We start from the raw sequence: 25689 nt of genomic DNA on the forward strand, positions 1-25689 counted from the left end.
ATCAGCCAGGCACTGCACTCCTGGGTTTCCCCAGAGTGACAGAACTTTGTCCCCAGGTGAGCTGTAATGTCACTGAGAGGATTAAAACCCCTTAAAATGCCGTGCCAGATACTCAGCTTTTCCTGCTTGGGATGGGAATAAGCCGGATGTGCTGAAAAATTGTGAGTAATCAATTTATGCTCTGAATTTACTGTGTGTGGTAAAGAGAATCTCACCTTGCTGATTGGGGCATCACAGGAAAGCAGATTCACCCCAAAAATGGAGGGGAAATCATGAAACCTGTCCCCAGAGATGTACAGCTGGGATAGAAACAGGCACTTGGAGGGAATTTCTTCTACTTCATCTCTCAGCACTCCCACAATTCTCATTTCAGCCTAGTCCATCCCTCCTACCCCCTTGCAGAAGTGGCTGGACTTGTGACTAAAATTACCACCATGGAAGTGTCTGGCAGTACCTTTTACTTGCAGATTAACATCTCCATCATTGCCTTCCCAGAAAGCTTTTTAGGAGGGAAAAAAAGGAGATGATAAAAAAAAAATAATTTCACTTTGAATTTGTCCATCAAACTGGAGTTGATGTATTAGGACAGACCCACAAAAAAATGAGCACCCAGTGGGGACTAAGAGCTAGGAGGTGACAATTCCTACATGTATGAGTGTGGTATTGCCTTGAAATGACAAAACCCCTTTGTATTTCACAGGGTCTCCACAATCTACTTCTCTCTGGAAGGATAACTGGAATGAACAAGAATCCTCTTAATGTTCCTTGTGTATTCAACATCCTCCTCCAAGCAGGACCAAAGCCCAGCACAATTCTGACACACAGAGACTCAAAGAGATTCAACGTGCTGCCTCCTTTGCTGCTCAAAAAACCATCTTGGATTTTATTCTGGCTCTGGGGGACAGTTTATGTCAATCTTTCCTTCTTCTTTTCTTTTTCCCCCACAAGTGTTGCAGGTTAAACTTTGTGCCTAACAACCCTGACAACTTCCCTTCACATTTTTTAGATGAGCTATTGAGTAGCATTATGACAAATTATGGGGCCTGATGATATGTAAAAGGAACATCTCCACTGCTCAGAGGCTGTGGAGGAAATAAAAAGACTGAAATAAGTATTCCTGGTAAAAAAGACATGTGGGGAAGCAGCAAGGTTCATTATGGATAGATTATTCATGTTTCAGGAGTTCATTATTAATGGATTATTTACAAGTATTTCCAATGTGTTGTCAGCTGTTCCCCTGGGAATAGCTTTTCAATAATATCCACAACTTAAAGAAAGAATGATGAGCTGTATTGATATTTTTATTACTAAAGGCAGCAGGTAATCATCAATATGTTTAAGAGAAAAGCAAAGACCTATTTCTAACCTACTCGACAGTTATTTTTTCAGGTCATAACAGCTCTGGGCATATCCTGTACTCTTGAGCTACTAATAAATGACAGTGCTGCACTTAAAACCTTGGGTACATGTAATTCTGTAGAAGCAGATCCTGGTGTTCTGTGACTCTGGCATTCTATGCAGACCTGCTCTGTTAGTCCACCCTTAAAAACTAAACTAAACTAAACTAAACTAAACTAAACTAAACTAAACTAAACTAAACTAAACTAAACTAAACTAAACTAAACTAAACTAAACTAAACTAAACTAAAGTCTAAGATCACACCATAAATTGAAGCTCAAGTCTCCTCTTCCACAGAGGAAAACCCATCATATCAGTACATCCCATTCCTCCATAGGTTACCAAAGCTCAGCTCTTCACTTCACATCTGGAATCCAAAGTTTAACCATAAGCAGTGGTGACCTAATTATTGAGTTTGCCTGGACAAACCAGTGTCTAATGGTACACAGAGAGACTGAGATATAAAGATTACAGCTGACAAATCACTAAATATTAATCAATTTTCACATTCTCCTTATAATCACTATGGATCCTCACACCAGAGTCTTTAGGTAATCTGGTGAGCATTAACTTACATTGTACCTTATTATTAAAAATATTAAGCACATATTAATCTATGATTATTACCATTAGGTTTGTTCTAATTTAATTAAACACTGAGGCCTCCTAAGTATTCTACGAAACTCAGGTACGTTGCCTGGCAAGTGGGGTCTTTCTGAAAATAATTTTTCATGAATCCTCAGTGATATATCAGAGATCTCCAAATGGGAACTATTACCATGGATGAGAGCTTAGTTTTAGGATGAAAATGTACATTAGTCACTGGGTAAGTATTGCCAGACTTCCTTCCCTACATCCACCTTTCCAGGCTCAGATTGCTGGTTCATTCCTGTGTGATAAACACCCGGTCTCACCATAAAATTGTGTTTATTTACAATAAAAGAAGCAAGCAGCTGTTTCTGACTGCCCATTCAAAGGCATGCACTGAACAGTGGCCAGCCAACCAAAAAGTGATTATGTGTGTGACAACGCTGACGCTGAGCCCAAAGTAATAATATTGCTTCCAGCTTTAAGGTTAAGTAAACCATGAGCTGCCCTTTCATGTATAAATATGTTGGTTAAAGCATTCAAGCTGTCTGGAAAGGGGTTGGATCCCTTTGGTGTTTTGTTTACCACTCAGGAGTTTTTTGAAAAGCCCCTGTGTTTTTGATCGTCACAAACCAGCTAGCATCACCAACAACTTTGAAATGAGGATTTAAGTAGTAAAATATCCTTCTTTAAAAATACATTTTAAGAAAATATCCTTCTTTAAAAAATAGGATGAGCCCTGCCCAAACCTCAACCATCAACCCTCAAGCCACAGGTATCTCCCACTCCCACGGGAGATTTGCTGTGATTCACGGAGCTGGCCATGTCCCTGCCATGTCCCTCTTCCCAGCCCTCAGGTGAGCAAAAAAAAGGATTCCCACAGGCTCAAACAACAGAGCCCACGCTGCAACAGAACCAACAAGGCAGAATTTCTCCCCTTGAAAAGTTGACCTTTCCAAGGGTTTTACCCCCATGATGGAGACTAAGATGGAAAATTTAGAGCTGCCCTTCAGGTTTATTATGACTTGGGCACCAAAGATGCACCCAGAGTCAAACCTTCCCTCTCTCAGGGTGGGCAAACCCTGGCTGCTGGCACAGGGATGAGCACACACAGCTCAGCAAATACAGGCTCAGAGGAGCTTCTCTTCCAAAGGAAGGGAAAAAAAGATCCTCATAGCTCTTCCAGGCTGCCTGGAAGTAGTAAAATGTGACCACAAAATAAGCACAAACCCCCCCAAAACCAGGATCTGGAATTTCAGACAATAGCTGAACCCAAATTCATTGGAACAAAGCCCAACAGCTCTGTTTTGAACAGCAAAAACCCACCAAGATGACATATTTTTTCTGTGAATTCTGGTCTGGCCCCTATGTGGGAGGTATGAACTGATTTAAAGAAGACAAAAAATTAAAAAAAAATTAAAGCTGTTTTTTTAGGGTGGGACTGGTCAATTTAGCTTAGTTTTAGGGAAAAAAAATGAACAAAATAAACAATCCAAATAAAGGGGAAGCAGCAGAAGAGGGGCAGTACCATGAGGGGGGCATTTAGTGGCAGAAATACCTTCAGGAAAGGCTGGGAGCCAACAGAACTGCAAGAATTTCAGGCAGGTGCAGAAAAATTCTACTGGTTAATGGCAACAAAAATTTGGGGTGATACCAGAGCGTTTTAATTGCATTTTTCCATTCCCTGGTCCATTCCAAAGATAAGCTCTTCATCTGATGCATGGATAATACAGCATCATAGTCCAGCTTACTATAAAGCCCTACTCTCATCTCTTTGAACCACACATGCATGCAAAAATTAGGAATTGCATGATATTCAAATGTGAGAAACCAGAGTGGCACTGAACAAGAAGCATCACTGACAATTAAGTATTTCCTCCTCTGGCACCTGGAGTTCAACAGGCACGGCTTTCATGATTTTATTTTCATTTGAAGGGCTCTGAATGAAGGAAAATATGACATTTTCATAGGGGAGAAATAAACAGCAGCCTAATCAGCCTCTGAGACATGAGGATCTAAATGAAGGAGCCGGCCAGTGACCCTTTGCCTGTTTTAAAGCACAGGGATTTATCCTCATTACGGGATAAAACCAGCCCTGGCTCTGCTCAGGAACGTCAGCTTCGCACCTCTCGCAGACAATCCCGATGTCTCCTGGCATGGGTGCCAAAATAGACCTGTTCTGGCAGCCTGGAGGTTAAACTGGATTAATTCCTAAAATCTGAATGCTGATCTGCTGTCATTTAACATGTGCTCAACATGTGTGCTCAGCAGCAACTGGAAATGAAATATCTTAAATATTATCAAACGGTACATCATTAAATATAAATTAGATGGAAACAGGGGAAAGCTAAAAATTGACTAGGAGTTCAGCTACTCTAAATGGCTAATACGGCCATTTTTCACCTGAAGCCCTCTCCAATACAGTTTTGCCATTAAGCAAAAACCTAAAGAAAGGTAATCAATTCCAACTAAAAAGCACTTCTCCCGGAATGACTGCACTTCAAACCCCTGGCTGGCTGCCAGCCTCCCCCCACCCCCAGACAACAGCCATCAATGTTTCTGACTATCACAGGAGCACGAGGGGCCATGCATAATTGACTGGAAGATGGGCTAAAACTGTGCCCAATCAGTGTGTGATCAAAACCGCGTGGAATATTCAGCGCCACTTGATTACACGGAGCCTCGTCCTCCCGCTCTCCTCATGAAATCTCTTCAAGGTCCAGAGTACTGTAATAAGATCATTACTGTCAAGCGCTACGAATCGCAGGCAATGAGTCTTGGGATAGGAAGTCATACTTCACAAGCTCCTCTGGTCTTCCTTTTTTTTTTTTTTCCCCCTCTCTCTCCCTCTTTTTTTTTTTTTTTTTTTTTTTTTTTTTGTATTTTACTGCGTGTTGAGGCAGCAAGGCGACGAGGTGACAGATAATGATCACATCACTGTGTGGCAACTAGAAAGGCACTTTTAAGAAAGAGCACAGAGAAATCAGCTTAAGAGAAACTCAAACAAATTTTTTTTTTTTAAGGGCTTTTTCTTTTCCCCCCTCAAAAATTAAATAGAATTAAACTGTGCAGTATTCTCCTTTCATGAATTGTGATTTAATGTCATTGAATTTAATCATTTGATAGATTTTCATATTATCCCAAAGCCTATTACCTCACAGACAAATGGCCAATTTTCTCCAGCTCACGCTCACAAAAGAAACCTTTATTAATTTTTTTTTTCCTTTTTAGAGTCGGGGGGGAGAACTGGTGGACAATGTCAATGATGAGGCCTGTTCAAGTTTCCCTTTTTACCTACTGCTTCCTGGAGTTACACACCACATATGATGCATAACATCTATCACAAGTAACTGGTCTGTAAAGAGAAAGGTGGAGGGACAGAAAACAGGAGATTAAAGCACAGGGTATAAAATAAACATAACAGCAAGCTCAGCACTGAAACCTCACACAGGGCACGTAGATCTACAGCGGGGACTTCAGCTGATCTAAGGCTTAAAACTTGACAAAACAACATGGGTTTGAAGTGACTGACTGGCCAGGGGCTGGAACTAAAGAGCTCAGCATTACTGTTACAGGGATGACATCAGTACCACAAAGCATGGGAACTGGAACGGCTCCAGTCGTGGCTTTTAACTGGAGAAGGCTCCAGTGATGGGACAATTGCTTAAGGGGAAGGGAAAGTCCAACCTACAGCACCTCCGTCACCTCCTCCAGGCCTGGCACCTCCCATCATCTCCAGCAGCTCCATCTACAGCCATACCACAGCATTCTCCAGCTGGTGCTCCTATGGAGAACCCCATCCTCATGGATTTGTCCCCTTTCAAACACATTCCTCTGGGACACTGCTCCTCCAGCCTACCCTTTGAACATCATCATTGCATGAAAAGACTCCATTTCCACAGAATCCCAGAATGGTTTGGGTTGGAAGGGACCTCAAAGCCCATCTTCTCCCACCCCTTCCATGGGAAGGGACGCCTTTCACTAGCCCAGGTTGCTCCAAGCCTGGTAAAACCTGACCTTGGACACTTCCAGGGATCCAGGGGCAGCCACAGCTGCTCTGGGCACCCTGTGCCAGGGCCTCAGCTCCCTCAGAGGGGAGAATTCCTTCTCAGCATCTGACCTGAACTTATTCTTTCAGTCTGCAGCCAATATATGCATATTCAGCCATATGTTCAGTACAATTGCTCATATTTATCACCACTCTCCTCAGTTTTGGACATGTTTTTAAAAAGATGTCACAAACACTTTGACAAAGAATCAAAACAATAAGGGGCATAAATATTTCTTGATCTACAGGTAAATATTTCTTGATCTGCAGGTTGTTATAAAATCCATAATTGACTAAAATGTAGGGGTTTGCAACTAAAAAGGAGTTAATGACCTGTTACTGTTCTGTGTGTACCTCTGAATTATGAGCTCTTATCAGCCAAGAGCTGGTATGTTTAATAAGCCTTGGGTAAATCAGACCTGACACAATCCCCCTTGAATCCCAGGACTGAGCTATCCATGGCAAACCTCCACAACCAGGGCTTCTGAAGGGAATTATTTAGGACTTGCACGCTTTAAAGAAAGCTGTTTCCCACTGGTAGGCCAGTTCCAACAAGCTGATGAGTCCAAGTGCACAGGCATCCTTCAAATACTAGATCTTCCTTCTACACCCTGTTTATTGAAATTGTGACACTTTGCCTCGAGAGGTGAACAGGAAAACGAAGTTATACTGAGCACAGTTACCCGATTTTAGCCTTTTTACTGGCTGTAGCTTTATCATACATAATCACCTAATTTTATGATATTTTAATTTATGTATATAGGTTCATAACAAAATGAAATTGCCCTACATTCCAGAAAAACTGGAAGGCACTTGTAGAACAAACATTCTTATTTAAGGAACAGACTACCAACCTCTGTAGCAAGATTAACATTTTGCAAACACTTATTGTTAACATCACCTTGTGGACATCAGGAACCGTTTTCATAACCAAGGTCTCTTGGTCAAGCTGGCAGCACACCACTGAGGACACTAATTACCCAAAGCCAGTGAAATGCTAAGGTGTAAATTGTTTTAATTCAGTTACAAAGCTACTCAAAACTTTTTCCTTCCCCAAAAAAATCAGGCCAAATCCCAGAGTGGCACTGGATACCCAGTGAGTTTTCTGCTGTCGCAGTGCTCAGAATGGGACTAATTTCTAGGGAAACGTAGAAAATAAAATAAAGTGCTATCATTCTCTCACTCTCCAGATGTGCCAGTGTGTGCAACCACCACCAATTCATCCCAGGTCTCATCCTCTCCAGAATCCCTTTTCCTGCTGACCACCACTGTGACACTTTTCCTTTCAACCAGGTGGGCGGAACCGGCCGCCTCTCCTGACCCCGGCTTCTGAAGGGAAGCAGGAAGCTTTCAACTTGTTTAGCCCGCAATGAAGTAGGTTAAAACAATAGATGAGCTTCACCTCCCTTGTCTTTCACTCCTCAGCATCAACATAAGTGTCTTGCAGCAGCAGCCCTTTCATGTCAGGCAGGCTGTGGCAGCCGAGGCTCGAGGATTCCCAACAAGTGACCTTCCTGCCTTGGTTGAAAGCCAGGCTCTGAAGTTTCCGGCTGGATTTTTTAATTTCTGCCCTCCTGCTTCCTGGGTGCACAGCCCTCTGCCAGGACTGAGCTTCCTGTGGATGAAGTCCCAGCTGATGAGTGGAATTAGAGCCCAGGAGTGTTTTGACAGGGAGAGGTGATAAACTCACTGATGCCCAAACGAGCATCAGGCATTACGGACAACAGGTATGGGCACACACTGCTGGGTTTTCTTTTGAAAGTTCTCTTGTAGGCAGGAAAAACACAGCTAGGCATTTTGCTCATTTTTAATGCCAACTAAATCCTAAGACCTGTTTTGTTTTGGGAGGTATTTAAAGAAACAGCTTCCTAAAAAGCAGTTAGAACAGAGAGAATGGTTGGTCAGGGGAGGCTTCCGACTCTTCCAAGATAATCTACAAAATAAGGATGCAAATACTTAACTAAACACACTCCTAAAATCTCACTGAAAGCAAACTCATTAAACTCCAGGTTTAGGAAGTGGGGGGTATTTTTGTGTCCAGTATGAAATCCTGCAAAAGGTTATTTGCTGAAGTTCCTGAAATGCTTCATGTACAGGAAGAGCACACAAATGACACGATGACCAACAAATTGTAGACAAAGAGAATTCAGCAGTAACCCTAAATGTATTACAAACCTATTTAAAACCCCTAAACCTTCCTAGGAATCTGCTCACCCTGTCAACCCCTCCAGTTCCAAATAAATGCTTCTTTTCTTCATTCAGCATTGCAGTCAAAATGCTACTTCTCTAGTCCTCTCTCTTTAAGCCCTGAATATTTTTGAAAAGCCTGAACATTTACTTCCTAAAACTTCAGGCACTTAAAGAGACCAGGAATAGAAGCAAAACCTGCTGCTACTAAACCCTTTATCAGAAGATACACAGAAATACTGCATGACAGGATGGGAACGTGCTCCTCTTCTGTGTGATTTGGGTCTGCATTTGGGATTTACATTTTATATTTATGTATTTATTTTTAGAGGGGAAAAGATACCTCTTATCATTTTAAGGAGAGTATAACTGAGAAAAAAAAAAAAGCAGGATATTATTAAGGAATTACCGTTTTCCCCTCCTGATTCATCCCCAAACTTTGTGCTGCTGCTGTACCCCAACACCATTACACAAGCTGTAATTATTGATAAGTTTATTTATACCAGCTAAAATAATTATGATGGCAATATCACCAGGAATAACTTTTCTGGCATTCCTTCATGGGCAACACCTGTCTGCTGTACACTTAATTATCCTCTAATGGACTGCTAACAGGCTTTCCTTGAAGAAGTTTTGGTGGCAGCTCAGTTCTGGGTATCACTTCAAGCAATACAATCCATCCAAGAACCTCGACATCCAATGGATTGGATTCCAAAGGTTACAAACTCTTTAATAGGTGAGTGGTTTTGCCCTTGCTGCAGCTGCAGGTCAAGATATTACATTTCAGAGAAAAGGCAGTAACGATGCTGCGGATTTTTGTGCTGGAAAGGTTTGTGAACATGCTATCCTCTGACAATGTCAGAAGGTTTCTTCCAGACCATAAAAAGCCAAAAAAAAAAAAAAAGGAAAATTAAATATATATCTAAGAGCAGCAAGTAAAAATACCCTCCTTCATCATGATGCTTAATTCAGTGTATGATAAGTCAGTATTAGCATTAACAATGTCAGGTCCATCGGTCAAAAGAAAGAATTTGCTCTCCCACTTCTGCTCCTTGAGTTGTTTCCACTAAACTTCCAAAAATCCCAAATGACTTTTTTTTTTTTTTTTTTTAGCATGCTTGGAGAAACACAAGTTTTTTAGTTCAGTGTGGACACCACACTGCCTAAATACTGCACCCAAGGAAATGTATGTTAAAATTGTGTGGAGGACACCACAGTGCAGTACCAAGAACATTTAAATCACCTCAGGGTATGATGCCAGCAGATGAACCACCAGGATGCTCAGGAAAGCTTAGGGTGGGAAGCTGCAGGAGAAATGCCCACAGCTTTTCCATGCATTTCAGTGACCCCCTGTATTGCTTCTGATTTTTTCACTTAAAGAAAGCAAAATTTCAGGTGTTATACAGAGAACTGCATTTCTCTAATTCACCTTGTCATTCTGGTTGTGGGGTGGCTGAAAGGGACACAGGGAGACACCAGCTGAAAGCACTGATGGCTTTGCTTATTGCTAAAACAACAAATGAGAGGTGTCACTAAACGTTGTTCTTCCATCTACAGAAAACAAACAAATATATTTTAATTTCCCGCTTAACTAGGGCTCATTTTCAACTCACAGTGACACAAAACACATGTGGTTTTAAAAAACAAGGGTTTTAAAAACACCTTTACCAGTTTACTCCAGGAAAAAAAATAGGATTTCTCAGTAAACTGGGATTAATTCTTCAGCTAAAAGCCAGAAAGTGTAAACCTGGAGTTGGGTCTGGACTGCACAGAGCAGCAAAGCACCAGGAAAAGCAATTACAGCACAAGGGGCAGAGAACAAATACCTTTGTGTTAAGAAAAGAGTTCTGAGAACAAACACAAAAGGTCCTTCTTTGTCATTCAAAACCTCTTTAGGAACAAATGATGAAGAACACGGATTTCAGGGAGTTTGGAAAGCCTTCCTGAAGTTGCTGATCACACCTGCAGCTCCTCAAGCGCGTTTCCCAGCTCCACCTGCGCACACCGACACGGAGCTGGGGGGGTTGCCCCAGGATGCTGAGGGAGGAGATGAATTCTCTTCCCTGGGAGGGTGGGCAGCCCTGGCACAGGGTGCCCAGAGCAGCTGTGGCTGCCCCTGGATCCCTGGCAGAGTCCAAGGCCAGGTTGGACACTGGGGCTTGGAGCAAACTGGGATGGTGGAAGGTGTCCCTGCCCGTGTCCCACCCCAGGGGTGGCATGGATGGGCTGTAAGGTCCTTTCCAGCCCAGCCCTGTCCATGATCCCATGGTCTCCCCAAGGGAAGGAGTGGATGTACCCATCCCACTGGCATATGGTTGTGCTGGCCCTACAGCACACACTGTCTGGATCTCCTGTTAATGAAACTCTTGGAGAGCAGGGATGGTCCCAGTGCTGAAAGGCAGCCTGGAGCTTTCCTAAAATCCCAGAGATGGATGGAAGGGAGGCAGGCTCAAGCTGGCACAGCCATGGAGCTTTAAATCTAACAAGAGTAAGAAAAATAAACACCGGGAAAGATCTTTCTGTGAAGAGAATTTCCAATAAAGCTTTTTAATTTTTCTGCTTGTTTTCCAGCTGAAAAACCTTCCTATTATCCCTGGCTGTTCCAGGAAGTGCAGCAGCACAAGGGGACCCAAACAGATGAGGCTCTGAGCAGCCATTCCTCTTTGAAACACAGCTCTGTCTAATCCTGCTCCGAGCAACTTCAGGCAGCGTGGTGGGAAAAAAACTGCTGGTTGCTGGCACCTTGCCTAATGTAAGCATTCCTGCTGCTACCCTCAAAAACACCGAGGGATTTTTTTTCAGTGACAAGTTCTGCACAGAGAACTGAAAAACTTCTCCCTGGGTTTCATCACGTTGGAAAAAAAAAAATTCACAAGAATCTGATTTTCTGAAATAGGAATGGAATTTTAATTTTTGTCCAAGTGCAGCGCAGGTGCTTTAGCATTTGTGTTGCTGTGAGCATTGTCTCAGAAAAGCTATAGAAAGATAAACCAAGTGAGATGAAAGAACCCATCCCAGAAAGAGAGAGCTGTGCATGTGCAGATAGTGTGGAGAGAGGAGAATCAGCATGACCTTTATGGAAGGGCATAAAAGGGATGAGCATCAGGCCTTGGAATTGGTGAACCACCCTGAGCTCAGTGTCCGTCATCGTGATATCTGAATACTTGGGCAGAGGTCAATGATCAAAGCAGGCACGTTCAAGGAGGGAAAAAAAGCCCTGCAAAGTGCAGTAAAAATGCTTGAGTTTGCTGAAGACCAGATTTAAACCTCATTGAACACTTCAGCTTTGGTGCAGACGAAAATGAAGGAACTCAGAATTCCTGTTTGAAAGCTGGTATTTGAAACGTGCCTGGAGCCAAAGGAAGGCAACACAAAATCTAGAATTACCCACACCATTTAGCTCTGATCCATTGTACCTGCCTGACAACAGCGGCTGCAGGAGGATCCTCTTCCTCCTCCTCTGCACGTGGAGCCCAGGATTTCCAGAAGGAAGACATGGTTCTCCCACAGTTATCACCACAGGCTTCTAGAGCCCATTTGCAGCATCTCAAACACTTTGATCAAAATGTTTGCATCTCCCAGAACACCTCTGATGGCCTATTTTGGATTTGTTGTCTTCAAAAGTGCAGTAATCCTCTGAGAGTGCAAATCTAAGTTACGGTGAGGGAAGAAAAATTCCCAAGGGAATCTTTTAGGTCACTGGACAGATTTGTAGCCAAGCACTGGAGAACACGGAAATAACTGGAACTGGAAACTGCTTTGAAGCGCAAGATAGATGTAGAAATCATATAATCATGGGATATCCAGAGTTGCAAAGCACCCACAAGGATCACTGATCCAACTCCTGTCCCTGCACAGACACCCTAACAGTCTCACCCTGGGCATCCCTGGGAGTGGTACCCAAACCCCGCTGGAGCTCTGGCAGCCTGGGGCTGTGCCCATTCCCTGCACCCCTCTGGGGGAAGAACCCTTCCCTGAGATCCAACCTTAACTCCTCTGGCATTCAACTGCTTGGGAAAAAACCCACAACAGCCTGAACCTGGCTGGACTCGAGGATCCTTGAGGCCTTTCCGAGCCTCAACTATCTGGTGATTCTGCCTTGCACCAACACAAGTCCCAGAAAACCCAAAGGCTGTCAGGATTTGGGAAGAGCAGCCCCCCAGCCTTTTTGAATCTTGCTAGGACATTCCTGATGGCAATCTCCAGCCACTATCACTCTTTGTGAGATGCCCTTCTCCTAAAAGGACAGGGAGCTGGGGCACGCCTCATTGCCTTCTCCTTCAGCTCCCGCTGACGGACGAGGCTGCCTGTCCTCGCTGTCAGCCATCCCCTCCCAGCCCCGCCAAGGATTCAAGGACCAGCAAGATTAGCTGTCTGCTGAAGGATGCCCAGAGCTCTGGGATGCCCAGAGCCCTGCCTGGAAACTCCTCATTCTGCTCTTGTGGCCAAAGCGCTGCTTTTCAACAGCAGAGCAGTGCTTTAAAGAGGTGGTGTAAAATTAAAGAATTTAACAACCACTGAGACACAATTGGCAAGTCCCAAACAGAACAGGGTGCTCAGCTCAGAAGACATGGGAGAAGAGGCAGGTCAAAGGAAGGTGATGGGCTCATGCAGAGGTAAAAACACTGTAAAAGGAGGGGTTGGCACTTCGGAGAGTGTCCAGGGCAGGGAACAGAGCTGGGAAGGGGCTGGAGCCCCAGGAGAGGCTGAGGGAGCTGGGAAGGGGCTCAGCCTGGATAAAAGGAGGCTCAGGGGGACCTTGTGGCTCTGCACAGCTCCTGACAGGAGGGGACAGCCGGGGGGTCGGGCTCTGCTCCAGGGAACAGGGACAGGAGGAGAGGGAACGGCCTCAGGCTGGGCCAGGGCAGGCTCAGGGTGGATATTGGGATAAATTACTTCACAGAAAAGGCTGTCCAGCCCTGGAACAGCTGCCCAGGGCAGTGGTGGAGTCCTCATCCCAGGAGGGATTTAGAAGATGTGTGGATGTGGCACCTGGGGACCCGGATCAGTGGTGGCCTTGGCAGTGCTGGGGGAACAGCTGGACTCAACGATCCCAGAGGGCTTTTCCATCCTAAATTATTTTATACCCTTTAAAGCTGCTGTGTGTTACTGAGCTGCTGCTTGCCAACAACCTCCTGCCCTTCTGGAAGCACATTGACCCCATTCCTATGGGAGGGGACAATTTTGTTGAGTTATTGCAAGAGGATTTCAGGTGTGATGCTGCAAGACGAGGAGAAGAGGAAGAGGAAACAGAGGAGGATGAATGATGGACTCTGCAATCAGAACAGGGACATCAGGGACAAGAAACCCAAATGCAAACCCCCACTGCTCCCTCTGGGTCTGTGCCTGCAGCCCAGGACCACACAGGCTCCAGCTCCAGTGAAAACAATCTCCCCAGGAGAAAGAAAACATACACCTATTAACTGCTCAGAAAGAGATTTTTCAAAGGCTCTCGATATCCAGCTGGTCTTGATTCATATTGACTTCAACAAAATATTCTTGGGCCAATGGTGAATGCTCTGAAAAATTCCCTCTGTAATTTGCCATTGAGGTTTGAAAATAAGTGGTGTAAAAGGGTTTCTTTAAAAGAAAAATAATAATAAAAAAAGGACAAATTAAAAATGAAAGGTTGAACTAAAATTTGGCTTCGGGCCATAAACTAGGGGGAAACTAACAGCAAAGATAGTTAAATGACTGGAAAGAGAACACAACAGGAGCTGTTATGAAAAAAAGCTGATGGCTTTTTAAAAAAGGATTTGTATAGATAGCTGGGGAAATAAATTCTGGATGTGATAGAAGTGCAATTGAGAAATTAAATAAATGGAAAATAAGGATGACTAAGTAGTAGTTAACATGCCCCTTCTCAGTTGTATACTATTATCACATCTATTTTTAATGTCTCTTCAGCTGTCTGCAATTGTCATTCTTTTTTCAGAACTTGTTCCAACAGTCTTTGATACTGAATTAGCTGTTTTTTACTCTCCCATGCTTACAACCACATCTTTTTCTTACTCAACACTCCCCTTTTCCCACAATGTTATTCCATTGTCTCTCTTTTTCATCTCTCCTTATGTGTTGACTCCCCAGTTTCTGAGCCCTCCAACCACCCTTGTTCATCTTTCTTTTTCTGGAGCTCTTTTGGTTGAATCCTAGCATGTTTCTTTTCTTCTTTTCTAAAGCTGCAAGCATGTTTTATATCATACCTGGCTCCTGTACACATTGTTACCCCTTCAGAAGGGCATTGAACAGCTACAGCAGTGTGGAAATAGTAAGCTAAACTAAGGGAGAAAAAGAAGTTCTTTTTGGCTTTTGCTTTCTGGCTCGTAAAAAAAAAAAAAAAAGAACCCAAACATTTAAACTCTCCCCTTTTTCCTTTTATCCTCAAATAACACAAGCTTTCCACAAGCAGCTGAATATTCAAACAACGAGAGGCATCAGAAGTGTTGACCATTCTAGAGCTCAGGATGTGCCCTGAGGAGATGTGATAACACAAGGTTTAATAATACTGAAGAAAATACACACGTTCTGACGTGATCTGTGGGCTGTGGAGTGAACCTGAATTTTTCCTCCTTGTTAACCTTCCAAGTGTGCCTCTTCCTTACCTCAACACCTAATGATGCTCCATATTAACTTGGGGACTCTGATTTATTAAAAAAAAAGGTTCTAAACACATTCCAGGCAGCTGAATTCACCGCTGTGATGCCTCAGACAGTTCAGCTCCATCATTACAAGCTCATACTTTAATTTCTCTCAATTCCCTTTCCCTTGTGCATTCAGAGCCAAGGCTGTAACTGAGCTAAAAACACTCTTTGGAATGGCATTTTCAAAATTCAGGCTTGGATTCTGATTTGAAACCTACCCTCAGCCGTGCCCGAGATGCCATCAGCTTTGAAGTTGCTTGTGCTTTTCTTCCGGCGGTGCTTCTTTCTGTTGGCGTGGGGGGAAGGAGGGGGGTCCAGTTTGGGGCTGGTGGTACTGGATATGCTGGGGCTGGAGCACACTGAATCTCCCAGGCCCGTGTCTGCAGTTGGTGGGGGGAAACAAAAAGGGGAGAAAAGATCAAAATGCTGTGAGGTTGAAACGAGTTGATTGTTAGAATTCAAGCTAATAACCCCTGGCTGTTGGCAGATACGTCCTTGAGCTCCTTCAGGAGATTCTCCAAACAATATTGTTTTTTTCAAAAAAGGACCAAAAAACCCCATCTTGGCTGAAGTGCCGATTTAAGTCCTGTTAGATTAACAGGACTCAGCAGCAATTTTAGGAGCAGGCCAGCTGGAATGCACAAAAACAATGGGCAAGCACTTTATTGCTTCCAATTGCTCCTTCCTCCAAAGTTCTTCCCTAGCCTCAAATTAATTTGTGTAACACTTGGGCATTTTAATACATAAACAGTGAGAACCCTACATCTTCTGGATGTTCTCTGCTGTCATTAATATCAGACAGACACCCACTGAAAAGGTGGTGATGGCAATAAAGGTGGGAAAACAAGGTAAGTAATGTGCACCTGGTACAGGTAATAATTCTGTGATAGCGGGTCACTTCCTACCTGCTCCCAAGGAAAATAAATAATCCCACGTTACTCTGGTCAGTTTCCTGCTTTATGAACTCCAACAATTTTAAGAACTGGGTCCTTCCACATAGTAAATATTCAAGTAACCTTAATCCAGGATTTCCCCCCAAGGTTGGTAATACGATTTTTGTTTAATTACTGGGTTGGTTTGGATTTTAATTATAAAACTCCACATAAAACCTACACTTAAAGGAAAGTGCTTGCTATTATGGAAAGTGAAGCCATTTCCAGAACCTTGCTTAAATACTATATTGCACCTTAGTGCAGTATCAGGACTGCATTTATGTGCCATATCCTTAAAATATCCCAGACAGATATTCAGCAAATACATTCCCATGATTGCCTTTTGGGGTTAAATACTTGATGATTGGTTTCAGAATAGCAGACACAGGAAAAAAGAATAAAAATCCTTATTATAAGGCTTGAGTGTAATAACAGGAGTGCATTTAACTTAATATGTCAGAAAAATATCAAGCCAAAGATTATTAAAAAAATAGCTTTTGAATTTTTTTGCATAGTTAAATTCCCACAGAACTGCCTATTTGACAAAAGCCAACTTATTTTGGTTTCTTTTTCCTCCTAATAAAGTTTATTTACTAATTACCCCCTAAGCACAGTAGTGCTATAAGTTATTAGTGGGGGATAAATTATGTAGCTAATTGCCTGGCAAGAGAGACCAAACCAAACATTAATCTTTATATTAAGGATTTTTGTTCTTTTCCCTACAACCACTAGATTGAATTGAAAGCTCCCAAGAATTTAACCCCAAAAAGCGAACCATGGGAATGTATTTACTCTGTAGCAATGTGGGAGATTTTAAGGATTTGACCCATAACTGGTGCAGGTGGCTCTCCTGGCAGAGTTTGCTGTCTCTCCAGTAGAGGGGAAGGCAAACTCAGGTGAAAATCCAGGTGGAAATTCTCTCAGCCAAGGGGACAGAGATCCCTTTGGATCCATGGCACGGAAAGAAGATGCAAAAGAGTGCCAGAAACACAAAGGCACGAGCGCAGATGCAGTGGGGTTACTGCCAGTCCCAAGTACTGACCTCCAGCTCGACTCTGGAGGTTTCCAATGGTGATACTTAAAAAGAAGGAAATAAAAACCCCAGGTTGCCCATAGAAACCATGGCTGCCCCATCCCTGGGAGTACCCAAAGCCGAGCTGGAGAGGGCTTGGAGCAACCTGGGCTAGTACAAGGTGTCCCTCTCTGAGGTGTTAGAAGTAAGTGGTGTTCAATGTTCCTTCCAGCCCAAACCTTTCTGGTATTCTATGATTCAAAATGCTTCACTTTCCCTCCCTCATTCCCAGTTTTCACTTTTGAAATCATTAAACCCATCCGAGTTCACCCCTCCTGCACCTGCAGCATCAACCACCATGCCCCGCACCCATCAATCGGTGAAAAAACCCCACAATCCTGAGGCAACGCCACAGAATGCATCCCCTTAAAAACCATCAGGCTGGATCCATACACTGGTGGCAGCTCTGTCTAATTTCCAGGCCGTAAATCCCCCCAACAAAACCTGCTCGAGAGCTCTGAAAAATGAGGGACGTACGGGGTTGATGCCTGGTGTCGGAGAGCTGAAGAATTAACCTCCCGTGGTAAATCCTCGTCATCCACAGCCCCTTCCAGGTAATAACCTGCTGTCCTTGGGTCAAACTGCTCTCAAGTGGGAGCCTGGAGCTCTCCCTCCCCCTCAACCAGCAAGGAAAGGTTGGTGCCTCATAAACGCAGCCGAGCCGGCATCGCCGGTGCGTTGCTGGCCCGGATTCCCACTTTCCGAGCCCACCTTTTGAAGATGGGAGTTATTTAACATTCCCCTGCTTTAAAATATGAGCAATCAAAAGGCGCCAGGCTTCCACACTGTGCTCTCCCATTTCCCACTCCTTCCCTTGCCTGACAAGGTATTCTTCAAATTGAAAAGAGGGCTCCTGAAAGCTCGGGCTTGGGGAAACTGTAAATGAGTTCAGGCTTCAGCCCGCTGAATGCAATTTCATCCTCCTGACTGAATACAAATAATGCATTTTATTTGGTATCAATTACCACGCCTGAGAACAGACGACCACTGCCGGCACTATTAAATATATATATTAAAAAAAAAAAAAAAAAAAAAAGGAGGGGGAAAAAAAAGGCAAGGAAAAACGCATGGCAAATTAAAAAAGCAAGCGCCTCATTACTCCCCATCTCAACCAGCTTTGACAGAGGCACTGGAACTCATAAGCTGCGTTCCACTGGGCTGGGATGGGCTGTTTGCCAGCCATCCCGCACGTTCAATGTCAGCCATTAGTTCTTCCCAATCGGGCATCAATGTTCAACACACACCCGAAAAAATATATAATACTGGTAATAATAATAACAATCTGCAGCCTCTCCGAGCTTCAATACTTGAAGTATGAGTCAAAGCAGCAGTTTCACTTTTCACTCGGGAAGCTGACAAGCATGACTAGAGGGGGAATAAAATAACATTCAGTTCGCATAAATATCAAGCGGGCTGCTTGAGACTGATGGGCCAGGAATGTATTCTTAGCCATCATTCTGGCAGACAGGCCCAAGGACACTCATAACTTATTTTACAATCATTTAGTTTCAGCTCAAGTGGAAAACGTGACAACTTATCTCTGCTGACAAGATGCCATATCGAACCTTACAATTAACTCTCCCCCGATTATCTGCCCAGCCCATCATTAGCTCTGCGACTCTTGATGGACTGCACGGGCACAGCTTCCCCTGATGATGGTCATCATTTGCAGGGTGCAGAGCTCCATTACATGACGCCGAGGACAAAACTCTCCCCTTGCCATGTAGCTGGGGTTGTTCTGACTGGCACAGCCTCGTTTTTGCAACTGTTTTGGAAGTGATGAGCAGCAAACCCTGCTGGAAAATGTCTTCTCCCCCAAAAGGGAATTCCCCCGTGTTTCAGCCCATGCCTGCTGCTGCTGCAGCCTCCAGGAGTGAGCCAGAGATGCCCACGCTCTGTCCCAGCTCCCCCGGCCCTCCATTCCTCCCCAGTCCCATTATGAATTCCTTCAGGCGGAAGGGAGAGCTGACACAACCACATCACGGAATTATTTAGCTTGGAAGGGATCTTAAACCCCAACTCCTGCCATGGGACACCTTTCTCTATCCCAGTTTGCTCCAAGCCCTGTCCAGCCTGGCCTTGGACACTTCCAGGGTTGTGGCAGCACTGTGTAAGAATGTGCAGTATCTCACTCCATTTCCAAAAGCAGTAAGTAAAACTTGGTGACCAAACACCCTCGAGTTATGCAGAGATGGGACATAAAAACCCCACCCCTCTGCTCTTCACATGGTGATTTTTCTCTACAGGTGCAGGACACGTGGATTAAGACAGAGACTGTTCTGCTTGTGCAAGTCTAGCCCTCATTGGCAGGAATTTACCGAACAAAACAAAAAAGCCAATGCAGCTTTTACTCCACAAGGCGAGTGCCATGTCTGCCTCCCTCCAAGATCCATTTTGCAATTATGGTCATGAGAGAAATTCCTTTCAAGTATGACAAACTGTGGTAGAAGAAAGGAGGGGTGGAACAGAAGAAACACTTTGTCTACAAATACAACCCAGAGTCAAGAGACAGAACATTAAATGAAATCCAATCCTCAGAAGAGTCTCAAGAGCTGTGCTGTTGTACTGGGCTTTATTTGCTGTTTGAAACAATTTCATATCCTCTCCCAGTGTTACAAATATTTTGTAAAAGGTAACAATTCTCACTTCCTATCTTTTCTATTATCTTGCTATTTGGAAGCTGCATATGCTCAACAAATATATCTCAACAAAGACAACTCCAGTTGTGCCCCCTAAGGACTTGGTGAGTCCTCCTGGATTTGAGCAGGGTGGAAAATTAACAGAATCATCACTGAATTGTGGGACTGGAAGTGACCCAATAGATCATCCCATCCCAACCCCTGCCATGGGCAGGGACACCTTCCACTAGCCCAGATTGCTCCAAGCCCCAAGCCAACCTGGCTTTGGGCACTTCCAGGGATCCAGGGGCAGCCACAGCTGCTCTGGGCACTCTGTGCTAGGGCCTGCCCACCCTCACAGGGGACAATTCCTTCCCAATATCCCATCCATCCCTGCCCTCTGGCAGTGAAAGCCATTCTCTGTGTCCTGTCTCTCCATGCCTTGTCCCCAGTCCCTCTCCAGCTCTCCTGAAGCCCTTTAGGGCCTGGGAGGGGCTCTGAGCTCTCCCTGGAGCCTTCTCTTCCCCAGATGAACAGTCCAAACTCTGAGCTGTCTGAAACTCAATCCAAACCCAGACTGTGCTTCCTGGTGCCCCAAGAACAGAAAAACACCCAAGCACCCCCACCAAACCTGTCCGAGATACGACTCCTTCAGCACCTGCAGCAGAGGTGCAGGAGATGCCAGCACAGGAACCAAGGAGGCCAAGGAAAGAGGGACAATAAGCCAGGATAAGCACCCCAGGCCAGGGTAAAGGAGCTGGGAGTGGAAAAAGCAGGAAAAGAAGCAACATGTGAGGTACGGGAATAGCACAGCACAAAGGCTGGGACACAAAAGTCCAAGAGCGGAGCTTCGTCGTTGGCCCACGGTTCCTATTCTCTCTGTCACACACACAACCCTCTCTCCTGTGTAACCATCTGCAGCGGAACCAAGGATATTCTGACCCCTTCTATCCCCGTGTCTTTTGATTTATTTCATATTTTTGTCAAATCACCTATTTACAAAAACTTGAAACAAACTCAACAGGTGACGCTATTCTCCACAGACCAAAGTCGAGCTTGATCTGGTTTACATTTTTCTTGCATCTTCTTGTTAAAATTTTCCAACAGGCTTTCAAAGTGAAATTAGACTTTTTTGTCAAGCCCAGCTCCCCAACACGGCCTTATTCTCAAGTGGCTGGAGATTGATTAATTTGGGTTTTTGATTTGCCGAAGTGACAAGAAGTCAGACGTTACAAAAGCGGGAGCGGTGAATGGGATCAATTAAAGAGCAGAAGCAGCAACACAATTAATAGCACCGGGTTCAAGAGCAGAAAGAAAGCGCTGATGACGAAAACAACAGCAACAGCTCTGCCTGCAGCAGGAATCTTTGCTGCGACCCAAGGAAGGCTGAATCCAAAGAGGGTGTTTCAGAACTTTCACTATGCCATTAGTGCTGAAATGAAATAAGGCAAAGATGTCGGTAGCTGGTGGACTGAATAATAAAAAAATAGCTGGACACTTTCATGTTCCACACATGTGTTTTAAATAAAGGTGAGAAAAGCAATCCTTTTATTTAAACAGGGGAAGCAAGAGACTATAACTATTACTATACAAATCTGTAGTTTGTATTTCAGACCCATTTCCCTGAGCTGAGATTTTTCTGGCTGTGAAATCCACTGCTCTCCAGCTTCCCTTTACAGCTATTACCATAAATGTTCTATCAAGTTCTTTATCTTCCTCCTCTGCCTCAGACCGAAGTGAACGGGATGCTGCAATCGCACAGCGCAGATGTACAGGACTGACATTAAAATCCTGTCAGAACTGCAGCTTGAAACAAGCCTGTGGATGTAATAAACACTTGGGACTGGGGAGAAGGGGTGGCACGAGACTCCAGCTTCCAGGATGAAAATAAAAGGCAAATATTTGTCAGGTACAGAGAGCTCACACCTTTGGAGGAATTAGGTGCATTGCTGAGCTGACCTCAGCTCGGACACTCAAGCTATGGAGGGCTCAAATTAACCTGCTGCACTGAAGGAAATTAAAGGGAGCTCTGAGCAGAACTGGGGCATGGACACCAAAGAGCCTCGGGAGCCTTCCCTTCCCACAGCATCTCCCATTTTTGCAGCCTTGTGCCCAGAGCCTGCAAATCTCAAAGCTGTCCTGTCAACCTCAGGAAGCCCCACTGAATGACTCCTTTCCTCTCAGAGTACCTTCAATTAATCAAGGAAAACAAAGCTTCCTTCTGGGCAGCAGAAGAGGCATCTCCCTGCTTTTGGAGGGTCTGGCTCTTGCTGTGTGGCAGCACCTCCAGGCCCCAGGGCAGGAGTGTCCCTTCACTTTGTGACAAGGAAGGGACATTGTCCACAGCCTTGGGAGAGACAATCAGCCTCAAGATGCTCAGGCACAGATATTGGAAGGCTTCAGTGATTTTGGAAAGACCCTCATTACCATCTCCCTTATCTAAAGGGAAAACACATCACCTTTAGCTCATTCCCTACCAATGCACAATGTTGGGCCATCATAAAGGAAGCATGAGAGCAGAAATGCAACAATAGAGCTTAAAAAACCCCACAAAAGTACATTTTCCCTCCTAAGGAGCAACACATTACAGTGCTGGCAAAACAGCATCCTGCTCCCTGGAACTTGAAGGATGGCTAGGAAGAAAAGAAGCTCCCTTTCAAAGGAAGCTCCTCGTTTCCAGGAAGAATTCATCAGCTCCCACAAGGAGAGGATACAACTATTCTTACACAACTCTCTCCTGTGCTGCCAGGATGGCGACAAGCAAAGCAAAGACTGTGTTTTAGAGGACCTGCAACCTCAGAATATGAACTGGGGATTAGATCCTAATCTTCCTTCTTCCACACATCTTGCCTGCAGCAGGTTTAGGTCAGGAGCAGGGGGATACAAACTAACTGCTCCCTGAGCGAGCAGGGTTTGTTAATTTATCTCATCCCCGTCACACAGACGCATCCTGCACTCCCCTCCTCTGCTCTGGATGTGAACGTGCCCTGTGGAAAGATCAAGCCTGACAAGTTGTTTGAACACATAAGGACAACAAACCAGGAAAGAGAAGCCAGTCTGGGATGCTACAGGATGCCACCACATCCCAAGGCAAAGTAACTTCGTGGCTCCTGCTGAACAGACCTGCAGTCGAGACGTACAGGGAACATCCCTAATTCTTCTGGCAGAACCTTTTCACTGGGCAGCATCAGCCCTGTGAGCCCTACGTGGTGTCACCCTGAATTGCTGCCAAGTGGGTGTGTGATGCTGTGGGCGGTGGTTTCCCCCGGCCATCAGCTGTGATGTGCAACAGGGAGGGGGAAGGCAGCACGGAAGGCAGAAATTCTGGGCTTTCATTGCAGGTAACTTGCTCATTTCAGGGAATTTGCTCCCTCCTCAGAAAGGAGATGGATGGTCCTTTTGGAGACACACCTCAGGGCAGAAGCTCCTGGTTCAATTCCAGGTCATGTGTTGGTCTGTCAGGGCCAGTCTGGATGGGGCTCGGAGCAGCCTGTCCAAGTGGGAAGTTGGACAGGATGGTCTTTAGGGCCCTTCCAACCCATTTTGTGATTCTATTATTCATGCTGCAGCTGGTTTCTATCTCCCCCTTCTGAAGCCAGGTAGATCATCAGGTACCTCAAGAACAGCTGCCAACTGCAGCACCCTGGACGTGGCAAATCCACCAGGACCAGCCCCAGGATTGGTGATGTGGGAACAAACAGACCCTTGGAGCACAGGAAAAGAACACATTTTGGGTGAACAAGCTCCATCATGGTCAGGCACATACAAGTGTGTGACAAATTCTACTTTAGATCAAAATGAGATGCATAATAAATTCACCTTAATTACACAGAGCGGGGCAGAGCTCCACCCTGAATCCAACCATCCGCACTGTCTTCTCATTGCATAAAAAAAATCCTCATTTAACAACATTTTGCTTTGAAATAGAGCCTTCAGGTCAGCAGGCACTTGGAAAATAATGAATCCATGGCTTACTGAATCACTTCCTACTAAAATATTTACCTTGTGTTTCAAGATAGGCAAAGTAAGACAGAGAGGAAGAACTGACTCTCTTCAAAGGATGCTCAGAGCCAGAAAGATGTCTCGTCTCTACTCTTGTACTTTAACCTTCTGTCTGTATAACCTGTGGATAACTTCAAGCTTCAAACCCACTCTGTGGTAATTGAGAAGAGGTTAGGAAACTCTCCACTGTCAGTCCATGAGACTTCAGTGACAAGCCCTAATATCAGTGTTTTGGAGGGGGGGAAAAAAATCAAGAGACTTTCACTATTAACATTTTCCAATTAAAGCTGAATAATTGCTGTATAGCAAATTGGCTGTTAATTGCATCATGCTAGGCAGGAAAAAGCTAAGGCTTTCCTGGTAATGTATGCCATGAGCAGCACTGTCAGAAAGGAAGAGAAATAATGGCAGCAACACATAGACTGCTCTTAATCAAAGGCAAAATCAAACATTTTCCTATCGCAGACACCCAGAGCTGAAAAGCAAAGCTCTTAAAACACAAAGCTCTGTCTCTCAGAGGTGTCAGGTGGTGTAACTGCCACCGACAAACTTTTTTTTTTTTTTTGTAACTTACAATTTTAATCAAGCCCCCTTTCTATCTCTTGGATAAGTAAGGCAGGGGCCCCAGTGCACTGGATACTCCTGATGCCCCTGGGTGGCACAGCCCGGCTGCGTGAAGGGATGAGATCAACTGTGACAAAGGAAGCTCTCCCACCTGCAGGAAGGGAAGCTCTGAGCTCCAGCTGGCCCCCAACAATCCCCAGGCTGTGGCACAGAGGCTTCTTTCACTCCCTGAGCCGCGTGTGCTGTGAGGTGGCTTTAAAGTGTTGGATTCCATAGGTAAGGAATACCCAACATCCCTAAAAACCCACTCTGGGAGCTGGGCTGGGGAGAAACCCAGCCCACCAGCAGCCACGCTTGAGGAGGCAACTGCTCTGCTCTTCATTGGAGCAGAATTTTCATTAAGCCCCAGAAGGGATAAAAGCACTGAGTGTGTTTCTTGCACCCTCTTCCTCCAGACCCTACAAAACAAAGCACCGCACTCCTGGCCGCACATTAAACAATAATGTAACATTAAGCATTAAACAAGAATGTAACTATTACAAGCATCTATTGGAACTTCTGAAGTGTGGATGTGTAAAGAAGAAATCCTCCAATCAGGAATTGCTCCCATGGGACACGAACATTTTGCTTTCTCAGCTTTGCATTTAAACCTTTATGAAACTTAAATTTAGAATTTACATTATTAGATAAAGTTAGCTTATTCACAGTAAGATAAAACAATTAAGAAAATAGAAAAGCTCACTGATTTGGGAAGCTTATTTATTTCCCTCCTCAAGTCTTCCTTATAAAATCCTTAAATACAGAATTCACTGGGCTAATGAAATTTGTAAGCCACACTACTTGAATCAAAGAGCTCATAAAATGTCACATTCTGCTCTTGCAGTATTATGTCTTTCCTCTGTGTTTACTTGAGAGTGTGTCTCTCGATTTATAATGTTCTCTGCAAACATGATTTGATTTTCAAAGTCCATAACCTCCTGCAGGATATTGTGTGAATCCAGCTCATGTATTTAATTCCTTGCAATTACTGCAAACATTTCAAATTAAAGCAATCTTAAACTGCAAACATGCAAAATAAAAACCTTTAAAATTTACACTCTTCTAAATACAAATGAGATTACAGGACAGCCTCCCTGACAAAGAATTCCCTTTGTCCACAAGTGTGATTATCTCCAGTATTATACCTCACATGAAAATGTTTTTATGTAATAATTCAAAATAATGGTTCTAATACAAAACCAGAGAAGAGTTTTGTATTTTGCAGACTTCTAATTGCTGTATCTGTCAAATGTCTGTGCTACACAGAACCATGCTGGGTATCCAGCTTCCTTCCTGGAGAAGCTCTGACTTTTGGAAAGTGTTTCTTGGACAGGAGCTCGAAAAGCTGATGAAGACAACATTCACTCTCCTCACTGTTCTGTCCCATTAAGGCCCAAACGCCAAGAATAAAAGTAAAGTGCTTTGGCTTGAGGGCTTTTCCCTCTTTTTTTCTCCTGAGTGGGGATAACAGAGAAGGTGTGACAACCAAGCCCAGCTACAGGCAGAAAAAGCACAGATTTACTGAATACTGCCAGACAATCAAATCAGATTAATCAACACCAGTAACCAGAAATAAATCACCTTTTCACTCTGTTACAA

The 25689-nt window shown here is 44.3% G+C and overlaps 1 protein-coding gene across 13 annotated transcripts in view; it reads right to left on the bottom strand.

Annotated features, from left to right (window-relative positions):
• AGAP1 (ArfGAP with GTPase domain, ankyrin repeat and PH domain 1) overlaps nucleotides 1-25689 on the bottom strand; it is a 307825-nt gene that overhangs the window by 66666 nt on the left and 215470 nt on the right. For 12 of the 13 annotated variants that reach the window (XM_030277040.4, XM_030277043.4, XM_030277041.4 and 9 more), the window contains one exon: nucleotides 15082-15243. The exons of the other annotated variant lie outside the window; for it this stretch is intronic. In XM_030277040.4, the coding sequence (XP_030132900.1) occupies nucleotides 15082-15243 (162 nt within the window). The remainder of the gene's footprint in view (nucleotides 1-15081; nucleotides 15244-25689) is intronic. 13 annotated transcript variants of the gene reach the window in all.

The sequence above is a fragment of the Taeniopygia guttata genome, chromosome 7 (genome assembly GCF_048771995.1).
Source record: "Taeniopygia guttata chromosome 7, bTaeGut7.mat, whole genome shotgun sequence".
Taxonomy (NCBI): domain Eukaryota; kingdom Metazoa; phylum Chordata; class Aves; order Passeriformes; family Estrildidae; genus Taeniopygia; species Taeniopygia guttata.